General features: G+C 40.1%; 1 protein-coding gene across 1 annotated transcript; it reads right to left on the bottom strand.

Moving 5' to 3' along the window:
• Nucleotides 1–16,295: 16,295 nt before the first annotated feature.
• Nucleotides 16,296–18,582, bottom strand: LOC132230938 (cleavage stimulation factor subunit 2 tau variant-like). Its single transcript, XM_059689172.1, has one exon. The coding sequence runs from the start codon at nucleotides 18,571–18,573 to the stop codon at nucleotides 16,651–16,653; it is 1,923 nt and encodes a 640-aa protein (XP_059545155.1). The 5' UTR covers nucleotides 18,574–18,582; the 3' UTR covers nucleotides 16,296–16,650.
• Between the last annotated feature and the right edge of the window lie 2,738 nt (nucleotides 18,583–21,320).

The following is a 21,320-nucleotide window of genomic DNA, read 5'->3' as shown; positions in this document are numbered from 1 at the left end:
TATAAAAATCTAGGATGAATGTAAAATTAATATATTTCTTGGAGTTGTGCAATGCACAATTTGCACAACCACAAGTAACAGCTTGAACTACACCAATATGCTATGACCATTTTTATGTAAGTCAAACTATGAAAAGAAAATAATAGGACTACTATCAGGGAAATTTTTACACATTCTAAACCATGGAAGGAGAAAAAGCAATTTAAATGTTTCATAAGACAGAGGAGGAAAAAGGGGGAAGAAAGGAAGAAGTAAGCTATTCAATATTTTCTCTTGAGGGCAGCATGGAGGATTATAACATTATGTTGGGAAAAACTATGTGTCTCAGAAAAGGAAATGATTGATATAACGTTTATAAATTGTAGTAGGTCAGTGATTTTCAACCAGTGTGCCACAAGAATGTTTAAAACATGCAACACCTGACTATTTCGTTAGGAGCACTGACCTCTTCTCCTTATATTGTTAAATAAATTTTTAAAAAACGACAATATCTAAAACAACAATAGCTATCTGGTATTAATGCCCTGTCTTGAATCATAAATAAAGGGTGTGTATTAAAATGTATACATACTTTAATTGCTGATAGCTCAATTTTGAAAATTAAATATACTTTAATAAATACTGCCTTTATAATTAGTCAAAGTGTGTGTATACATTTTTGGTGGATTCCCTATATAAGTCATATAATATAGTTGTAACTTACTGGTCATCTCACATACTAAGGTTGTGTCTGATTGGTTAATTATTTACTAAAATTTCTTATATACAATATAGGCATCTGATTTTTTTAAAAGTCACTTTGGAGCACAAAGGTTATGTAATTACTATTTTTTTGTAAATTAAATAAAATTATACCTACTTTTTCTGTCAGATTGGCACAATATATTTTTTTGGTGTGCTACAGAATTTTAGTAATTAGTTTGTGTGTGCCATGAGATGAAAAAGGATAAAAATTGCTGCAGTAGATTATTATGTTTTCATTTAAGAGACTAAAAAGTCAAAGCAATCATTAATAAAGAGAAAAAATCTAGTAGAAGCAAAAGAAAGAACAGAAAACTAATTTGATCAAACCACCAAATATGGAGAATCACAATAAAAAGAATCAACAATGTAAAATTAGCTTGCAAATACAGTGGCTATCAAATTGGATTAAAAACTCAAACAATAAAAAAACTGTTACAATAAATACACTTAAAAAAGAAAGTGATAATGTAAGATTTAATGACAGACTACTGCAAAAATGACCCCAATTCTTTAGCATGTTATAGCCATTCTCTTTGTCATGTAACTTTGCAGTGCTTCCTACCAAAAGGTGCTATCTGTTATCTCACCCCTTGAATCTGAGCTGCTCTTGAGATTTACTTTGGCCAAGTGAATGTGATAGATGTGCCACTGTGCCAATCCTGCATGTTTCTGAGCTATTTCTTGGAACTCTGCCACCATCATGAAAAAGTCATGGCTAGCCTGCTGGTGGAAGGTGACATATCACATGGAAAAATGCCTAGTTGTCCCATTCAAGGCCATTGTAGACAAAACTATAAACAACTGAATCCAAAACATTTAAGAAGACCCATTATAGATCCCCAGAACCATCTACTCAGCCTACAACTGACAACAGATTCTTGAGCAGCTCAGCTGGTGCAGAACTACCCAGTGGTCTCCTTAACAAGAAAATGTAATTGTTATTTTAAGCCAGTAGGTTTTGGGGTGTCTGCCACATTTTTTGAGGGTGGCTTTTATCAATAACTAATTGATACATATTGAAAATAAAGAAACATAAGGAGAATACCATATAAAATAAGCAGATTGACACTATTAATATTGGACAAGGTTAAATTTAAGTTTGAAAATAGTAAATAGGATAAAGACTAATCCTATATAATAAAAGGGTAATATACAAATCAACTGAATGGCAGAACAACCGGTCACTATAATGCGCACTGACCACCAGGGGGCAGACGCTCAATGCAGGAGCTGCCCCCTGGTGGTCAGTGTGCTCCCACAGGAGAGTGCTGCTCAGCCAGAAGCCCAGAAGCCGGGCTCACGGCTGGTGAGTGCAGCGGGGGTGGCAGGACCCTCTCCCACATCTGCGGCAGCACTAAGGATGTCTGACTGCCTGCTTAGGCCCACTCCCCAAACATCCCCCAAGGACTCCCAAACTGCAAGAGGGCACAGGCCGGGATGAGGGACCCTCCCCCTGAGTGCACAAATCTCATGCACCAGGCCTCTAGTGTGATAATAAAAGACTCAATTTAAGAAGATCTAGTGTTAGTAAAATGTAGAAATTTCAAAAACCTCTTCTCCAATATTAAGCCAATATCAGTAGAGGTCTGTTTATGAAAAAAAAAAAAACTAATTGAAAATTAATAAACAATTCCTAGGTAATATATATAACAAAGGGAAAATTAAAATTTCTAAACCGTCTATTAAGAAATTAAAGGAAAATATTTTGCCACAAATCTAAAACTAAGCAAAAACTCTATTTAGAGGATAAAATTATATCTTAATTGTCATGATTATTAAAGAATAAAAATTAATTAATTTAAAGAGTAGGAAAAAATTAAATAAGCCCAAAATAAATCAGACAGAATTAATACAATAGAAAAAAGATTAAGATATCTGAATATAAGAATGTAATATTGAAACAATTAATTTGATATATTGGGAAAAGTATAAGATATTATTATATGGTATCATCACATAAACTTTTTATCTGGAAGAAAAACTAAATAGATAATTTTCTTATCCAATATAGAAATGAGAATTAAAGCAAATGAGAAACAAAATGAACACCTCCCAAAAACAAAACAAAGCAAAAAGCCTCTAGAAACCTGCATGTGTAAGAGATATGATATATCTGCTTACTCAATATTGAAAACAAGAATATATAAAATACAGACACAGTATAATACAAAAATTTACATAATAAAGAAATACCAGGAACTTCAATAGAAATAATAAGTGGGTAGAGAAAAAATATTTGCAGTTCAGATGATAAAGAAAGGAGTTAACATCTTTTGACTCTGAATGCTCAGAAATAAAGAAAAATAATCCAAGAGAAAACAATGAACTAACTATATAAATAGACATTTCATGTTAGAGTAAACCAAAATGTTAAGAGAAATATGAAAAAAAATTCAAATTAACTAGTTGTCATGGAAATAAAAATTAAATTAACAATAGGAAATTATTTTACTCTCATTAGACTGGCAATAGGTTTTGAAGAGTGTTAAGATTTATTGCTGATGGGAATATGAGATAGGGATCCTCTCATACATTGAAGGTGGAAAAATGAAATATTTCACTTTTGAGGGAAGCAGTCTTTTTGAACTTTCATAAAGTTAAAATTAGACATCCCATTCAACCTAGAAATTTCATTTCTGGGAATATATCCTAAACAATAAAAACCATGTAAGGATATATGTATTAAAACATTGATTGTGAAGGTGAAAACTAGAAACCAAATAAGTATAAATTGCTAAATAAAATGATAGTCATATCGTGCACTGTCATGGAGCTATTGAAAAAGCATGGATTAAAGCTATACAAGAAGGATAAGCATACTTTTTTTTTAATTTTATTGGATTTATCAGGTTGACATTGGTTAATAAAATTATATAGGTTTTGCCCTACCTGGTTTGGCTCAGTGGATAGAGCATCGGCCTGTGGACTGAAGGGTCCCAGGTTCGATTTTGGCCAAGGACACATGCCTGGGTTGCAGGCTTGATCCTCAGTGTGGGGTGTGCAGGAGTCAGCCAATCAATGATTCTCTCTCATCATTGATGTTTCTATCTCTCTCTCCCTCTCCCTTCCTCTCTGAAATCAATAAAAATAAAATAATTTTTAAAAATGTTAAAAAATTATATAGGTTTCATGTGTACAATTTGATAATGCATCATCTCTATGTTGTTCCGTGTGTTCACCATCAAAATCAAGTCTTTTTATGCCACCTTTTATCCCACCTTTACCCTCTTCTAAGCGACCCCAACCTCATTTTCCTCTGGTAATTACCATTAGTTTTGAGATGTTTAGAAAATACTTCAAAGCAAGAATACATTATTAATAGACCTTAAAAGATTAAGATATTTGAAAAAAAAAGGAGAGCAGACATTGGAGAAAAGATTGATAAATAAATGTGCACAGACTGGCAGTGCAAGGTTCACTTTTGGGAAAGATGTATAGATTTTTTAAATTAAATTTATTGGGGGGATATTGGCTAATAAAATCACATATGTTTCAAGTGTACAATTTTGACATTATCACCTGTATATTGCATTGTGTGCCCACCACCCAAAGTCAAATATATGGCTCCTCTCATCATATATTTGACCCCCTATACCCTTTAATGTCCCTCCATCCCCACTTCCCTCTGGTAACCACAATACCTGTGTCTATAAAGTTTCTATTTGCCTTATTTGTTCATTTGTTCATTAAGTTTTATATTCCACATATAAGTGAAATCATACAGTTCTGGACTTTCTCTCTCTGACATATGGATTTACACAATATTCTCAAATATTGGCAGTATTTCATCTTGTACCACATCTTCTTTATCCAGTCATCTATCAGAGGATGCTTCAGTTGTTCCTATGTACACGAATAATGCTACAATGAACATAGGGGTGAATATATCTTTGTAAAGAAATGTTTAAAAAAAATTGGTAGATACCCAGAAGAAGGGTTGCTGGGTCATATTGTAACTCTATTCTTAATTTTTTGAAGAAGCTGCATACTGTTTTCCATGGTGTCTATACCAGTTTGCAGTCCTACCAGCAACGAATGAGGGTTTCTTTCCTCCACAACTTCTCCAACCCTCATTATTACTTGTCTTGTTGATGATAGCCATTCTAACAGATGTGAGGTGGCATTTCATTGTTTTGATGTGCATTTTCCTAATAGTGAAGTTGAATAGCTTTTCATATATCAGTTGGCCATTTGAATGTCTTCTTGGGAAAAGTGTCTGTCCAGGTCCTCTGCCCATTTTTTAATTGAATTGTTTATTTGGTATTGAGTTGTCTGAGTTCTTTATACTTATATCTTTATATTAACCACTTGTTGGAGCTGTTGTTTGCAAATATCTTCTCCCACTTAGTTGGTTAACTTTTTGTTTTGTTGGTGGTTTCTTTTGCTGTACATAAGATTTTTGGTTTGATGTAATCTCATTTATTTGTTTTTGCTTTTCATTATCTTGCCTTTAGGGTCAAATTTATAAAATCCTCTTCATATCAAGTTCCATAAATTTAGTATCTATGTTTTTTTCTATGTAAAGAGATGAATAGTTCTGATTGAACTAGAGCATGAGTAGATAGTGAAAGTGGCCAAAAATGACGTTATAATGCTCACTATGAAAGGCTTTTTTCTTAGTATTTGTTTTCCAGAAATGACCCTAAGACAAGAGTGTGAATGCATGTAGTTTACTTGGAAGGTGCGTCCATAGGGGAGCAGGGGAGTGATTTAGGAAAAGAAATACAGTCCATGAATTTTCATTACTAAGCTAGTTACCACAGGGAGAAACTGAATGGCTGGAGCTTAATCTCATGGGGAAACTGTGAAATGACAAAACACTCACCTCAGAATGATCCCACCCAAAGTGTGAGTGAGATTTGCAGTATTAATTCACCAGCTCCCAAGTGGCACTATTTGAGGGCTGTTCCTAGAGCATGTTAATTCTCCAGCTATACTAACCTACTGTATGCACCAGCAAAGCTGCCTTCCATTGGACCAGGAGAAAAAATGCTCAGTCACAGAGAAACCAATATTGGCAGACAGTGTACCCTGAAATGGTTAAGGTCCATTGAATTTGGCAAAGGTCTTACAGCCTCTGATACAGTCAGGTGTAGTCTATGCTAAAGAGTTGGAACTTTATTAGAATAGATTATAGGAAGTAGGTGATAGGTTATTAGAATAAGCAATAAATGAATTGTCATGATAACAGGTGTCTTTTATAAAATGATTCTGACAACAGCATAGAGGTTAAAGTGCATTATATGGTGAGTGGAGTGTGATGGTGAAAGTTCAGATGAAAGATGATAAGGAATGAATTACAGCAACAGGAAAAGGGAGAGGGACAGATGGGTATAATAAAATCCCTTTAGTTATACCTGCAGACTTGGAAAGTCATTAAACATGTGAACTCAGAGACATGGAATTATCCAAAGGATTAGTAAATGTGTAATTTGAGAAACTGGTTAAATGGTTTTAACATTTAACCAAGTAGGGAATTTGAGAAGAAAGACTAGTTAAGAGTGAATATTTTAAGTATGGCTGTAGATGCATTTAGTGACTTGAAAGTTCCTGAGTAATTATTTGGTAAAGATGTCCAGTAGAAAATTAAGGAGTTGGAACTGGAGCAAAGACAATACATAGAAGCTCCAAAATGAAGAGACATTTAAAGTACTACAGTTAGGTCCTTTGCCCACTTTTTGATTAGATTTTTATCTTCCTTTTGTTAAGCTGTATGAGTTCCCTATAAATTTTGGAGATTGAACCTTTATTGCATGTCACATTAGCAAACATGTTCTCCTATGCAGTGGGATTTCTTATAATTTTGGTGATGGTTTCTTTTGCTGTGAGAGTGTTTTATTTTTATATAGTCCATTTGTTTATTTTCTCTTTAGTTTACATTGTCCTAGGACAGTGGTCAGCAAGCTGCGGCTCGCGAGTCACATGAGGCTCTTTGGCCCCTTGAGTGTGGATCTTCCACAAAATACCACGTGCGGGTGCGCATGTACAGTGCAATTGAAACTTCGTGGCCCATGCACAGAAGTTGGTATTTTGTGGAAGATCCATCATTAAAATCCATGAACATGGTATATTCTTCTACCTGTTTATGTCTTCCTCTATCTCTTTTTTCAATGTTCTGTAGTTTTACAAGTACAGATATCTTACCTCCTTAGATAAGTTTATTCCCAGGTATCTTAATTTTTTGTCACTAATCATCATAGAGATACAAATCAAAAGGACAGTGAGGTACCATCTCATACCTGTCAGAATGGGTATCATCAACAAACAATGTGTTGGTGAAGATGTGGAGAAAAAGGAATCCTTGTACACTGCTATTGGAAATGCAGACTGGTGCAGCCATTTTGGAAAACAGTTTGGAGTTTCTTTAAACATTTAAAAATGGAACTCCCATTTGACCTAGTACTCCCACTTCTAGGAATATATCCCAATAACTCAGAAACACCCATCATAAAGAATATATGCATCCTTATGTTCATAGCAGCACAATTTATAATAGCTAAGATTTGGAAACAGCCTAAGTGCCCATCAGCAGATGAGTGAATTAGAAAACTTTGGTACATCTACACAATGGAATACTACACTGCGGTAAAAAAGAAGGAATTCTTACCATTTGCAACAGCATGGATAGACCTGGAGAACATTATGCTAAGCAAAATAAGCCAGTCAGAAAAAGATAAGTATCACATGGTCTCTCTCATTTGTGGAATATAATTAACAGCATGAACTGATGAACAAAAATATATCCAGAGACATAGAAACATTGAACAGACCATCAAACTTCAGAGGGAAGGCAGGGGAGGGTTGGAGCAGGGGTGTAAAAGATCAACGAAAGGACTTGTATGGATGCATAACCATTGGACACAGACAGTAGTGGGGTGATGGCATGTGCTGGGAGGTGGGAACAGCTGAAGAGAGGTCAATGGGGGAAAATAGGATACATATGTAATACTTTCAACAATAAAGAATTTAAATAAAAAAATAAAGTATTAGAGTTATATGAGTAAGCAAATGTCTACTCCAACTTTTGGTACTTTGAATCAAAGACCTTTCTTCTCATTTCCAACATATTAAAATTGGTTTATTAGAAAGAAAACAAAACAAGACCTGAAGTAAAAAGGTATGGATTTGAATATATGAACTGTAACAATGGATAGAAGAACTTCTAATAGATTGGAGGAAGTAGCCTTTTTGATAGTAAAAACTTATGTAAACAAGTTTTTTTTTGGGGGGGCGGGGTGGAAGATTATATACATATACTGAGTGGCCAGATTATTATGACTACCTGACGTTTGTAGGCAAATTAGCCGTACACTGCATCGTATGGGATATGGAAGCCGAAGGCCTGTTCAAACACCTTTGCTGTCTGCAGTTACCAAGATAAAACATCTCCAATTCGCACAGGAACACAAGGATTGGACAGTCGAGCATTGGAAAAAAGTCATGTGGTCGGATGAATCACGTTTCACTTGCATCATGCAGATGGCAGAGTGAGAATTTGGCAGAAACAGCATGAAAGCATGCACCCCACATTCATGAGTACAACTCTTCAAGCTGGTGGGGGCAGTGTTATGGTTTGGGGCATGTTTTCCTGGAATGATTTAGGCCATTTAATTCATGTGGAACAACATCTGAATAGCACAACATACCTAAGTATCATTGCTGATCAAGTTCATCCTATCATGTTAATGGCATATCCCAATGGAGATGGCTTCTTCCAACAAGACAATGTGCCATGCCACGGTGCTCATATTGTGCAGGAGTGGTTTCAAGAACATGAGGGAGACTTTACCTTGCTTAGGTGGCCCCCACAATCACCAGATCTCAATCCAATTGAGCATTTGTGGGACTAAGATAAAAGAGCCATCAGGCAGCTGGTTCCACAACCATCAAATACCGCAGAACTGGACAGTGCTATTCATCAGGCATGGTGTCAGATTCCTCACATCACCTTTCAACATCTCATGGAGTCAATGCCAAGAAGAATCGCCACAGTATTGAAGGCAAAAGGTGGCCCAAGGAAGTACTGATGGGGTGGTCATAATAATCTGGCCTCTCAGTGTATATAATTAGAGGCCCAGTGCATGGAATTCATGCGGGGGGGGGGGGGTGTACTTCAGCCCTGCTTGCACCCTCTCACAATACAGGATGCTTGCCTGCCAGCCTTCCTGATGGCCCCTAACCACTCTACCTGCCTGATTGCCCCAACTGCTCTCCTGCCTGCTTGATCACCCCAACTGTGGCTGCCTGCCTGCCTGATCGCCCCTTACTGCTCGCCTACCTGCCTGATTATCATTAACCGCTTCTGCCTTGGCCCCACCACCACATATTCATCCAGAAGGATGTCTGGAATGATGTCCAGAAAGTCGTTTGGCAATCCTGTCTAATTAGCATATTACACTTCCATTATTATGGATAGTTACCTTGCTTCAAGCTGTAAGGACCTGCTTGTCATAGAGATAGAAAAGTTTTAATTTTTACTCTTGATTATGGCAATTAACTAACAGATGGCCAAAAAAAAGGTGACTTACCAAAGGGTGTATAGCAAACGGTGTTGTTAAGTCCTCTTCCGTGAAAACATGCATGTTGTGCATTGTATCTGCCTGGCTACATAAGAGTGAAGTTTCTGTCTGTCTTTGCAATCATATGAGCAAGTTGTCTGAGACTCCATCCCAGTCTGGTTTGGTGCTCACAGAATAATAGAGGTCTTTATTTTTCTTTGCGCCATTGGTGGACATTTCCTAGAAGTTGCAGGATATCTTCCTTTTCATTTTTCCTCGACACTCTGACTTTATGTCTCTCACCTTTGCTATCCCTCCATCCCCCACCCGCAACAGTAACTTGCTCGAGTGTCTAGGACAGTGGTCCGCAAACTGCGGCTCGCGAGTCACATGCGGCTCTTTGGCCCCTTGAGTGTGGCTCTTCCACAAAATACCACATGTGGGTGTGCATGTACAGTGCGATTGAAACTTCATGGCCCATGCACAGAAGTCGGTATTTTGTGGAAGAGCCACACTCAAGGGGCCAAAGAGCCGCATGTGGCTCGCGAGCCGCAGTTTGCCAACTACTGGTCTCGGAGATCACCAATGTGTCTGCCACCAGAACTATGTGCACTCGTTTTTAAACTGGCCTTTTCCCTTTACATGTGCACAGAAATCCCAGATGCATTTATGAATTTGTAAAAGCTTTAAGTCATTAGCTGGAAAAAAAGGATAAAGATGGCGAAGATGAGGCGAAGAAGTGGCTTTCTTGGGGAGTGACGTCCATATTGGATGACTGCGTGAGCTTCCCCCACCTCGTTTCTTAGGGGGAAGACTCAGTAATGGTCTGGCATTTACTCTTTTTACTTTATTTTTCAATTTTTATTTATTTTTTTTTAAGGAAAGAAAATATTTTTTAAGATAAAGAATCATTGGCAGTTGCTGAGAAATTCCTTTAATCCTTTTCTACTTGGTTACAAGTAGTTTACACGTGGAGGCAGAGGATGTGCAGATGGTATTCTTAGAGACTCGCGCCATTCCACTCCAGACTGTAAGGCCATGGCTGCACCCCACTTAGACATTCTTAAACTCTCCTGTGCTGAATCAAGGCCATCACCAATTAAAATAGGAATTTTCTCTGGACTTTTTGCTGAGTATTGGTCACACAACTGCTTTCTAACCTTTTCCCAGGTTTCATCAACAAAGCTTAAGAAAGAAATCGAGAATTTGACTACAATTAACAGAGCATAGTTTAAAGCATTTTTTGGAGGATTACCCACGTTTTACACCTAGCTATTTCATATCAATTCACAACAATACACTCCCCTTACCTTATTCCTTTGAATCTGTGTGCACACGCTTCTGGGAGTGACCCCTCGCTTTCTTCTCTTGCCTCCATACTCAGTCCCTGTTCGGGGGCGCCAAAATGTGGGGCGCTGTTTCTCTCTTCTCCATGTCCCGCATGGAAAAGGAAACAGTCCATTTGCTGAGTGGAGGAGCTGGGGATTAAGAAATTAGAGAAAGACCAAGACGCAGAAATAGATTTTAAGCTGGGGCCAGGTGGGCGCCATCCTCTCTGATGGAGAGGCGGCAAAAATCCTGACACCAGAACTATGATTTCCAGCATTCCTGGTGCTCCCTGCGCTCTGGGCTTCTGCTTCTGGTCCAGGGGCTGCCACCAGAACTACAATTCCCAGAATTGCTGGTGCTATCTGCACTCTTGGTTTCCGCTTCCAGTCCAAGGGCTGCAGAAACCAAAAGGACTGGGAACCTTAGCCACATTCTGTCTGCTGGGCTTCTGTCCACTGGGCTGGGGGTGTGCCACCAGCCCAGCAGCCCTGCATTGTGTCCACAGCCCTCCCACCCTCCATTCCCGGGGCAATAACTCTAGCATCCTGCCTGGGCCCCTATGGGCGCTGCCATCTTCATTGTGGAGTGACAGTTAATTTGCATATTACCCTTTTATTTTATTTATATATGTATATATGTGTATATATGTATATATGTATATATATATATATATATATATATATATATATACACACACACACACACACACACACACACACATGCTATGTTTTGATTTAAAAAGGTCATATGGCTACATAAACAAATAAATGAAGTCTTACCTTAGGCAATTTATATGAGTAGGGTAAACAAATTCTGTCTTGTTTAGATCTCCAAATGTAAATTGCAAGAACTAATAAAACTTCAAAAAATTTTTAAGTTGTAACTCCAAAATTTTGCAAATGTAGGTGATATAAAGCCATATTCTGCCCTATGGGGTAGTGTAAATGTATTTTTGAGTGATATGGATTAGGTTTGTATGTTTTACTTCTCAAAAGGAAATTACCCCTGAGATATGTAGAGACAGTCTGCAGGAATTTGACATAGATGGAGAGCCCTGTGCACTACAAATGAAAGAGTTCAGAGTTTTTAAATTGCACTATGTAAACTGAAGAGCCTGGTTAGATAACAGATCCATCCTTCTTCCTCTTTTCAAATAAATTGAGAACAAACAAAATGCTGACTTAGTAAAAATGTTGAAATAGCATGTTTTCTGAAGAAACATGAAATTTAATTATTATGTGAAACTTACAGGGAAAATGTGATTATTAATGTTTTACATGAGTGAACAGGATGGCAATTTTGTGAGATAGTAATAAATATTCAGAAATAAAAAAATGGGTAGCAAAGCTCTGATGGGTGACTTTCCATTGGGAAATTTATCTGTGTCTGTTTGATATGTAATAAGATAGAAACAGAAAAAGCACAAACTCATTTACAAGAGGTTGTCTTATACCCATAGACAAAGAATTTACGGAGGAAATGTATGCATTAAAATAGTAAGTCAAAGACCCTTTTTTGTAGGAGCTGGTATTCATCTTCTCTAAGATTCAATCTGCTCAACAGACTTCAACCACGGTTTTACATAGCAACAATAAAGGACTGCAATTAAAAACATTTTAAATTTGACTTTGCAAACTGTTTAAAGCTTTTCCAGAGGAAATAATGTGTGTCTTTTACAACAGTCCATTCTTCATTCTCTCCTAAATTAGCTGCATAATATGTGTGCAAATTTCCATGCCTAGTTAGAGCTCATTATTCAGTGAAGTCAGGGAATTAGGATTTTTTACATCAATTTTTTTCTTTGCCCTTTAAGCACTTTTCTCATTTAAACAGTCCCAAAGAACACTGATATCATTGTACCCATTAATTCCTACTTGTTTTGGTTGAAATGGCAAAAGAACGTGGATTTTTCATATTGATCATTTATGTGTGCAAACATTTTAAAGTGTATCTCTTATTGTAAAATGATGTATAGCTTGGCAATAGTGAACTTGCAAATATAGTATGTGGAGATTATGAGTCAGAGAGGATTAAATGTAGAATAAATAGCCAAAAAGCTGGAAAACAAAAGGACCACATCAAATGAAGTCTAAAATGGCAATCTGTTACTTAAATATTTTAGGTTTCTTTCCCTGGGGTAATTATTTTCTAGATTTGACTTAAAGACGTTTTAAGCAATGTTTGCAGCTGCTGCTTCAGCGCTGTTTGCAACCTCAATCTGTGTCCATGTCAAACCATAATGTGATACTGTCAAATTCATAACCAGAAGGCTTTCTCTTGCTCATTTCTGTGTCCCGTATATCCAGATGCAACCCTGCCAATTAAGGAATTCATATGGAGCATATCTGCTTGATCTACATCTTGGTGTCTGCATATGTTTTCACGTTTCCTACTAGTTCGCAAAGTGATTTGTAGCAGGTCAACAGCCCAAATTAAAATAATTGTGTGTTTTTTTAAAAAAGCAATGGTTTTTTTAACCAAATTCAACATGGATAATGATACCTTTTACCTCTTAGGAAAATAACATAGAGATCTAAAAAGCTGAAGAATATAGTATATAGCTTAGCAAAATAACATAGAGTTGGTCCTAAAGGGATAAGACCAATTTCTTCTAAATACATACATCTATGAATAACCATTAATATTAGGAACAATAAGAAAAAACTCTGTGCTGGGGTCCAACCCCAGCAGGTCCAGGGGTCCCCAAAGGTGTGGACGGAGTCGGCGAAGAAGGAATGACACAGAGACAGCGTTCAGTTGATCAGCAGCCTAGCCAGGATCTCCAGCCAAGTTCTGGTCTGGATCTCCAGCAAAGTTCTGGTTAGGATCTCCAGCCAGGTTCTGGGTCCATGTTGTCTTGCTAGGTTCTCCAGCCAGGTTCTCCAGGTTCTCCAGCCAGGTTCTGTAGCCATATTCCCTCGCTAGGTTCTCCAGCCAGGTTCTGTCCAGGTTCTCCAGCCAGGTTCAGTCACCAGGTTCTAGTCAGGTTCTCTTGCCAATTTCTGTAGTCAGGTTCAGTCCAGGATCTTTTGCCATGTTCTCTCACTAGGTTCTGTCTCTAGGTTCTGAGGCCAGTTTCTGTCCAGGATCTTTTGCCATGTTCTCTCCAGCGAAGTTCTTCTGTCTCTAGAGAACGTTCTGTGTAGGTTCTGTGCCTAGGTTCTGTCTCTCTTGGTTCTTACTTCTTTTTTTTTATTTTTTTTTATTGTGCATTCTTTTTATTAAGTCTTCATTAAACAATGCAGACATTTTATTACAACAAAGAACATAACATTTAATGGTTTTCATTTAGTCCTTCAAAGAAAGCTTTAAAGGAACTATAATTTCAAAGTGATCAAGCCAACTCTGTGAATTAGTGTACAGAACTATCACATGTAGAGTTATCCCCTCCAATCTAGGGGGAGCATATAGGATACACAGGAAAAGTAACATTATAAACAACAGTAAAAAATGGGTAAGTGGAAACAGCATATGGATGAAAACTTTATACCCATTTAAAATGTATACACCTTGCAAAGGAAAAATAATTCAATTCCAGTTCTCTCCTTGTATTAAATGACACTTCCCCCTCTGTAACTAGTATTAGTTTTTGTTGGTTTTTCTACAGAGTAAGATCACCTGGTTATTTGGGTGTTTATATTTCTGTTCACTAGTAGTCGATGCTATACTTTTATGTCCACATTCTCAAGGCTTCAAAATAAATTAGGTAGTAGCTCTGAAGGAAATGTGATAAGCTTCACCTTTCTACTGATTTTTAACTATGTCTCAGTGGTACCTATACTAGAACTTAGTGGCTTTATGCCTCATAAAAAGCAATGATTAATAACCACTAAGCAGAGAATTCAGGCTACAAGATTTTATCTACCTACCTGGGATTGGATTATTTTGATAAAATGGTGATACACAAATAGATTTTGATATAAGAAAACTAAAAGGTATGTTGAATATTGCTGAGACTAAGATTTTTAATTCCTGTTTCTGGTTGACCAGATGGAAGCATCTGCATATAAAAGCTAGAAGCAGAGTTTTACTGCATGAAGGAAGCCCTTTACCATTTATGAAAAGCCCAATGTGGTCTATAATTCACTCAGATAAACTGGTCCCTAGACACTGATTTTAGGGAAGGATGTGAGAGAATAACTCAGATTTAGATTTAGGGCTCAATGGTTACTGAGACATAGGAAGGTATGGAGAGATATACTGAGTCTTGTCACAGGAGAGTTAAGTAAACTGGTTAATCCTAGAACTGTCCCAGTAAAGTATCATTTTCAAGCCAGGCCAGAATATCACTGGCCCATGAAAGATGAGATAAATGAAACATCACACCAGATGCATTGTTTGATATTCAGGTAGCACAGCTTTAGAAAAAAACAATCCCAATACCACAAGTTTAGATTTATCCTGTTAATTCTAACATTTTTAAATAATTCCAAAACACTGAAAGAATGCTTAACTTAACACAACTTTCTATTGCCCCCAAAATAGGTTTTTGTATTCTGACTTACCAAAAAATGGATCTTACATTTTGGAGGTAAACTTGTTTTCTTATACAACCAAAATTCTTAAACTATCTTGGTAAATTATCTTTTTAACAGGTTATCTTTTCGTCTTCTGTAAAGATTTCACATTGTTTTATTTAATACTAGGGGCCCGGTGCACGAAATTCGTGCACTGGGTGTGTGTGGGGAGGGGAGTGTCCCTCAGCCCAGCCTGCCCCCTCTCACATACTGGGAGCCCTCAGGCGTAGACCCCCATCACCCTCCAATCGCAGGATCAGCCCCTTGCCCAGGCCTGATGCCCCCGCCAGAGTCATAGACCCCCATCACCCTCCGATCGCCTGATTGGCCCCTTGCCCAGGTCTGACGCCTCCGCCAGAGGCATAGACCCCCATCACCCTCCGATCGCCTGATCGGCCCCTTGCCCAGGCCTGACGCCTCCGCCAGAGGTGTCAGGCTTGGACAGGGGACCCCCATCTCCCCCTGATCACTGGCTCTGGCCCCCGCCCAGGCCTGAGGCCTCTGGCCCAGGAATCATGCCTGGGCAGGGGACCCCCATCTCCCTCTGATCGCTTGCTCCACCCCCCGCCCAAGCCTGACGCCTCTGACCCAGGCTTCAGGCCTGGGCAAGGGGACCATCATATCCCCCCAATCCCCTGCTCAGCCCCCCGCCCAGGCCTGATGCCTCGGCCAGAGGAGGTGACCCTCATCACCCTCCGATCACCAATCACCGGATCGGCCCCTTGACCAGGCCTGAGGCCTCTGGCCTAGGCGTCCGGCCCGGGCAGCGGGGACCCACAGCTGCAGCGGCCCCGCGATCGTGGGCTCCGCTTTAGGCCCAGGCAAGGGACCCCTAGCTCCTGGGACTGCCAGCTTCGACCGTGCCCAGCTCCCATCACTGGCTCCACCCCTACTTCCTGCTATCACTGGCCAGGGCGGCAAAGGCGCCTGATTCTCTGATCATGGCTGGGGGGCAGGGCTCCCCAGCTCTTAGCTCCCCCCTGGGTTTCCGATCACTGTCAGTGGCAGGGGGCTTCTTCCTGCTTTCCCTTTTGCCTCCCTGGATTGTGCCTACATATGCAAATTAACCGCCATCTTGTTGGCAGTTAACTGTCAATCATAGTTGGCAGTTAACTGCCAATCATAGTTGGCAGTTAATTTGCATATAGCCCTGATTAGCCAATGAAAAGGGTATCGTCGTACGCCAATTACCATTTTTCTCTTTTATTAGATAGGATTGTTTTTAAAAGAAGTTAACATATTGTACACACTTTTAGTATTGCTGCATATTATTTGTAATCTTATTTGGTATAGTATCCCTTTCAGAGTTATTTTTGTATATTTACAGTGAATTACAGTGAACAGACCCATTCTTCCCCCTCCCAATTAAAAATAAAAAGGAAAACAGGAAAAAAAAAAAAAAAAAAAAAAAAAAAAGAACAACAAAAGAGATTAGGTTCTGCCCTAATCATTCAACTGTGGGGATGCAGTAGTCAGCTTTTTGCACCCATTCTCCATGCTAAAAAGAAAAAAAAGAAAAAGAAAAAGAAAAAAAAAACTTTCTGGGATTACTATGAAGTATTTCAAGAACCTCCAGTAGACTTCTGGATTTGTTCCTTTAAAATCAGGATACTCTGCCTTTGCTCAGGAGGCAGCATGGCAATTTGATCTGCAGTCAGTTGAAGAACCTGCATGATCAAAGCTGCCTTTTCTTGATCCTGTGGAGTGACTTGGCTCTGCCCAGGACTAAAACTGCTAGGCTGGCCTCCACTTTGCTTGCTTGCCCCCTGTACACCTGTTCCCTGCATGCCTGCCCCTTGCATGCCTCCTCCCTGCATGCTTGCTCCCTGCATGCCTGCTCCCTGCATACCTGCTCCCAGCATGCCTGGTCCCTGCATGCCTGCTCCCTGCATACCTGGTCCTTGCATGCCTGCTCCTTGCATGCCAGCTCCAGGATTTCCCACCCCTGAAATGCTTGGGACCTGCCTGGGTCCCTGTGGACCACCAGCCCCCATATTAATGGGACCAGGACCCTGGATTCCACTGGTCATAGGGCCTCTTGAACTGGGGCCAGGGCCCCGTATCTCCATTCCTCTTCCATCCATGCCCCTGGCTTCCATTTTACAGGTCTCCATTCCTCTTCTCTCCATCACTCCTGCCTCTAAGACCTCAGTTTCCATGGCTCGGGTCTCCATCCCTCGAGAGTCTCTACTACCTCTACCATCCAGAGGTAGAACCCTTTGATCTATCATCGGTCTTCTGGGCTCTCCAATTAGCATTCTAGGATCCGTGATGGGCCCTCCCCTCATCTCATGTGAGGAAGGGCCACGGCCGTCATGACCAGGGGCATGGTGCATGGGAGGGCCCTGATGAGGTGGCCCAAGATAGCCCCTGGGCTCCACTTCTCCAGTGTGAGTGACTGAAAGCAAAGTCCCTCCACGCGGGTCATTTGGAGCATCTCCCAACAACCCTCGGGGAGGTAGTCCACCAGCAGTCATGGGTCCACGTGGCATAGGAGCTCTAGGATCCGACATCTGCATCTGTCCCCGCTCCAAAGGCACAGGACCAACCACTGGCATTCCAACTTGGGGCTGCAGAGCTCCACCAGGAGTTAAAGAACCAGGTCCAGGAACTGCAGCTGGCATGGGCCCCGGGGCCGGAATTCCACCCTGGATAGGGGTCTGCATCAGAGGAGGGATGTCTTTCATAGGTCTTCTAGCCAAATGCTGGGGCTGAGGAGCTGGAGGGTTTTGCTGGTTCAGCAACACATTAGGTCCTGGGCAGAGCCCAGGGCCAGGGCCAGGGCCAGAGACGGGGCCAGAGACGGGGCCAGCGACGGGGCCGGCGACAGGGCCGGCGACAGGGCCGGCGACAGGACCAGACACAGGCTGAGATTTGCCTGGGATCAGCGGTGTAACGTGTATCTTGCGATGCAGAATTTTCAGAGCAATCTCTGGGTCCACGATTCTCATCACCACTTGCGCCTGCAACAGCGCATAAGCCAGTTGCGGGTTCTGAAGCAACATGTTTCGCGCTTCCTGGTGGCTGTTTTGGACACAGAGCTTCATCTGCTTCATCAGCTCAAACATCTGCTCCGGGGGGAGACTAGCGACTGCCCGGGTAATTGACTCAGGGGCGTCCTCCGGGTCGATAGGGTCCCCATAGGGGGAGTCAATGATGGGCGCCGCAGGCCCCAAGCTCTTCAACTCCTCCTTGTTCTTTTCACTGGCCGCATTGTCCACCCGCAGCGCCCGGCCGCTGAACTCCCGCCCATTCAGGTTCCGCATGGCACTAAGCGCGGTCTCCTGGTCTTGGTACTCGCAGAAGCCATAACCCTTGGGTTTCCCCGTCTCTCTATCGTATACGTGCCGGAAACTGACAACGGAACCCACCTCCGAAAAAATGTCCTTCAACTGCTCCTCAGTGGCCTCATACGGAATGTTCCCCACGAACACGGAACGCAGCGACCGATCCATGGCCGGGTCTCTCACCGACAAACTCGACATGATTCCGGCCGTGCAGAGAGTGGCGAGCGGGATCCCGGCAGTCGTCCTTCTCTGCCCCACACTTCCGCTGAGCAAGGAAAGCAGCTCTGAAATTCCGGGTAGAAACCTCACCAGGCGCCGAAGTCGTTCTGCCCTCGGAATCGGCACTTGTACGTTCCTCTAAACCACCTGATGCTTTCTGGCCCTGCGTCTACACGGCTCTGCCAGCGACTTATGGTTCTTACTTCTAAGTTCTGTCTCTTTCTGTCTTGTTACATCTGTATTTATACCAGTTGATTCAATCCTATCAATCTCTATTACAAAGGTTAGGGCGTTTCTTATCTCCATTCCAGGGAGTAAAGATTATGTAGCTTAAGCATGATTGTTTGTAGTTAAAGTGATTAATTACCCGCTGGCACTTAGTTAAGGGGTTTTATTCCCTCCCTAACTTCAGGAGAAAATCCCTACCTGGGGAAACAACCTTTCTCAGAGAGGTGACCTTGGTTAAAACACATAGTGCCAAGAAGGTGAGCAAACATATTAAGAACAGTATGCCATATATGCCAGGTCCCTTGAAACAGCAAGGATGGACCGGCTCCCGGCAACTCTGAGATTAAGATTATGATTTAGAATAAAAATCTGGGCTTTGGTATTTACCAGTTTGCTGGACTGAATCTCTAGACACTTGAATCATATTAGAAAAGGAGCAATTTCATATCACTCCAAACTGAGGAAGGACTCAGTAATTGTATGTGGGACTTGTTAATGTAGTTAATAACTTTCTCTTACTAAAGGCTTCAAATGAACATTCAAATTAATTCATCATTTTTTATATTGATCAAATTCACAAGGCAGTAAACTTAGCAAACCCTTGAGGGTGCAATACCATGTGACACTTGCTATTGTCAGGGTATAGTTCAGATTTTCAAATTCAACCTCTAAGATATTCATTGATTTAATAGAAATGAACTGATCATTGAGATATACTGCAGCCATATGACAATAGGTGCTTTAATATCATTATCAAACTGCTAGAATCTAGCTTTAAGATTATTGCGGTGTGGCTGTAAATCTATCACTTTTAAAATCATAAGAAACTAACAATGTAAAATCAAGGCAATGAAATTGAAAAGAGGGTTAACATAGGTCTCTATGGCTCTACATCTTGCAGAATACCATCTAATCTCTCCCTCCCCTAACGCAAGAAAAAAAAATAAAAAAAAAAAAAAGCCCATGGTTAGTGTTGTGTTTTGTGTGTTTTTTTTGTTTTGTTTTGTTTTTTTCCAATTGGGGGTTTGTTAAGGTATATTTCTCCTCTGAATTTTGAGAAGCATTGTTCCTCAAATTACCTTTTCTTTTTGATCACTACATTATTAACAAGCAATGGTTGCCTTAGCAACTCTTTAATAGGCTGCAATCCTTAAAACCTATCTTTTCTTGAGAGAGTGTTCAGACAGGCTTCTTAATAGAACCAATAGCTTGTCCTAATAAATATGCAGAAACATTTTGATTCAGAAAAAAATCATGTGGCCTGAATATTTAAAATATTTTATTATACATAAGAGTTAGCTACATTCATTTATCAAAACCTAAAATGTTGTTTTACAAAATAATTGATCTTGATAGCATCTACCATTTACTAAGTATATTTTTCCAATTATTTTTCAATAACCTTAAGAAGTATGCAGCATTACTTTGTAAATTTATCATATGAGAGACTAAAGTTTATAGGGGTTAGTTCAGTAACATGCTGGTAAATATTTAACAACCAACATCCAGCTCTTGGAAAAAAGTTGTGAATAGATATATATGTATAATTATATATACATATACTTTTATCACAAATATTATTGTAACAAAGTATGTGTAGCACAGTTTTTAAAATAAAAATTACCTTTGTTTTTAATATACTGAATTTTATGTTTATATCATTTAATTTTTAATAATGGCTACATTTAACAATTGGTTTGCAAATTTCCTGACACATAAACAATCAGCTCTAGTACTAGTCTCCAGCTTACCCCTAGGTTAGTTACTTGCTCAAGGTCACACTGTTACTAAGGACTGTAGTATTTAGCTGCAATAGACCTTTTCAAGAAGGAAGTTCAAAGAAATATGGGGACAGGGCTGCCTCAGAAGTTCAGAGACAAAACTCCCTGTTAAAGCACTACCTACTCAAGTTTCACTCAGATCCTTGCACATGGTTCTCTCTGCCTCTGATGTGCCCCCAAATTTACTGCTCAGAATCCAGTACTTATTTTTACTGTTTTCTTCTGGCATGAGTATATCTTTAATTTGTTCAATGTCAATTTATGACCTAGCACCCACTGCATAGATGGCCTGAAAGTTTGCCTGCTGAGCTTTGACCTTGTCAATTGCCTGGCTCTTGACTGGATCTCTGCTGAGTTGGATGCGTCCCTGGCTTTGTCTGTGCTGTTTCCATCACCGTTCTTTCTCTCCATTGTTAGTCTTCACAGATGCCTTAACGAAAAATGGGTGCCCCTTGAGAGAGCATTGACAAGAGGAACTCCACAACCTGAGGACTGGCACTGATACTGGCAGCCCACTAAACAAAAGCCTCCCCAGCCAGGGCTTGCTCCTGGCATGCTGTGAAGGAAGTGAAACTTACTATTTTTTAAAATATATTTTTATTGATTTCAGAGAGGAAGATAGAGATAAAAACATCGATGATGAGAGAAAATCATGGACCCGCTGCCTCCTGCATGCCCCACACTGGGCAGCAAGCCCACAACCCAGGCATGTGCCCT

The sequence above is a fragment of the Myotis daubentonii genome, chromosome 3 (assembly GCF_963259705.1).
Source record: "Myotis daubentonii chromosome 3, mMyoDau2.1, whole genome shotgun sequence".
Taxonomy (NCBI): Eukaryota; Metazoa; Chordata; class Mammalia; order Chiroptera; family Vespertilionidae; genus Myotis; species Myotis daubentonii.
The sequence above is the reverse complement of the archived record's forward strand: the minus strand, read 5'-3'. Positions and strand labels throughout refer to the sequence as shown.

Excerpts from the sequence above, each read along its gene's own strand:
- LOC132230938 (XM_059689172.1), bottom strand. The coding sequence starts at position 18,573 with ATGTCGAGTTTGTCGGTGAGAGACCCGGCCATGGATCGGTCGCTGCGT.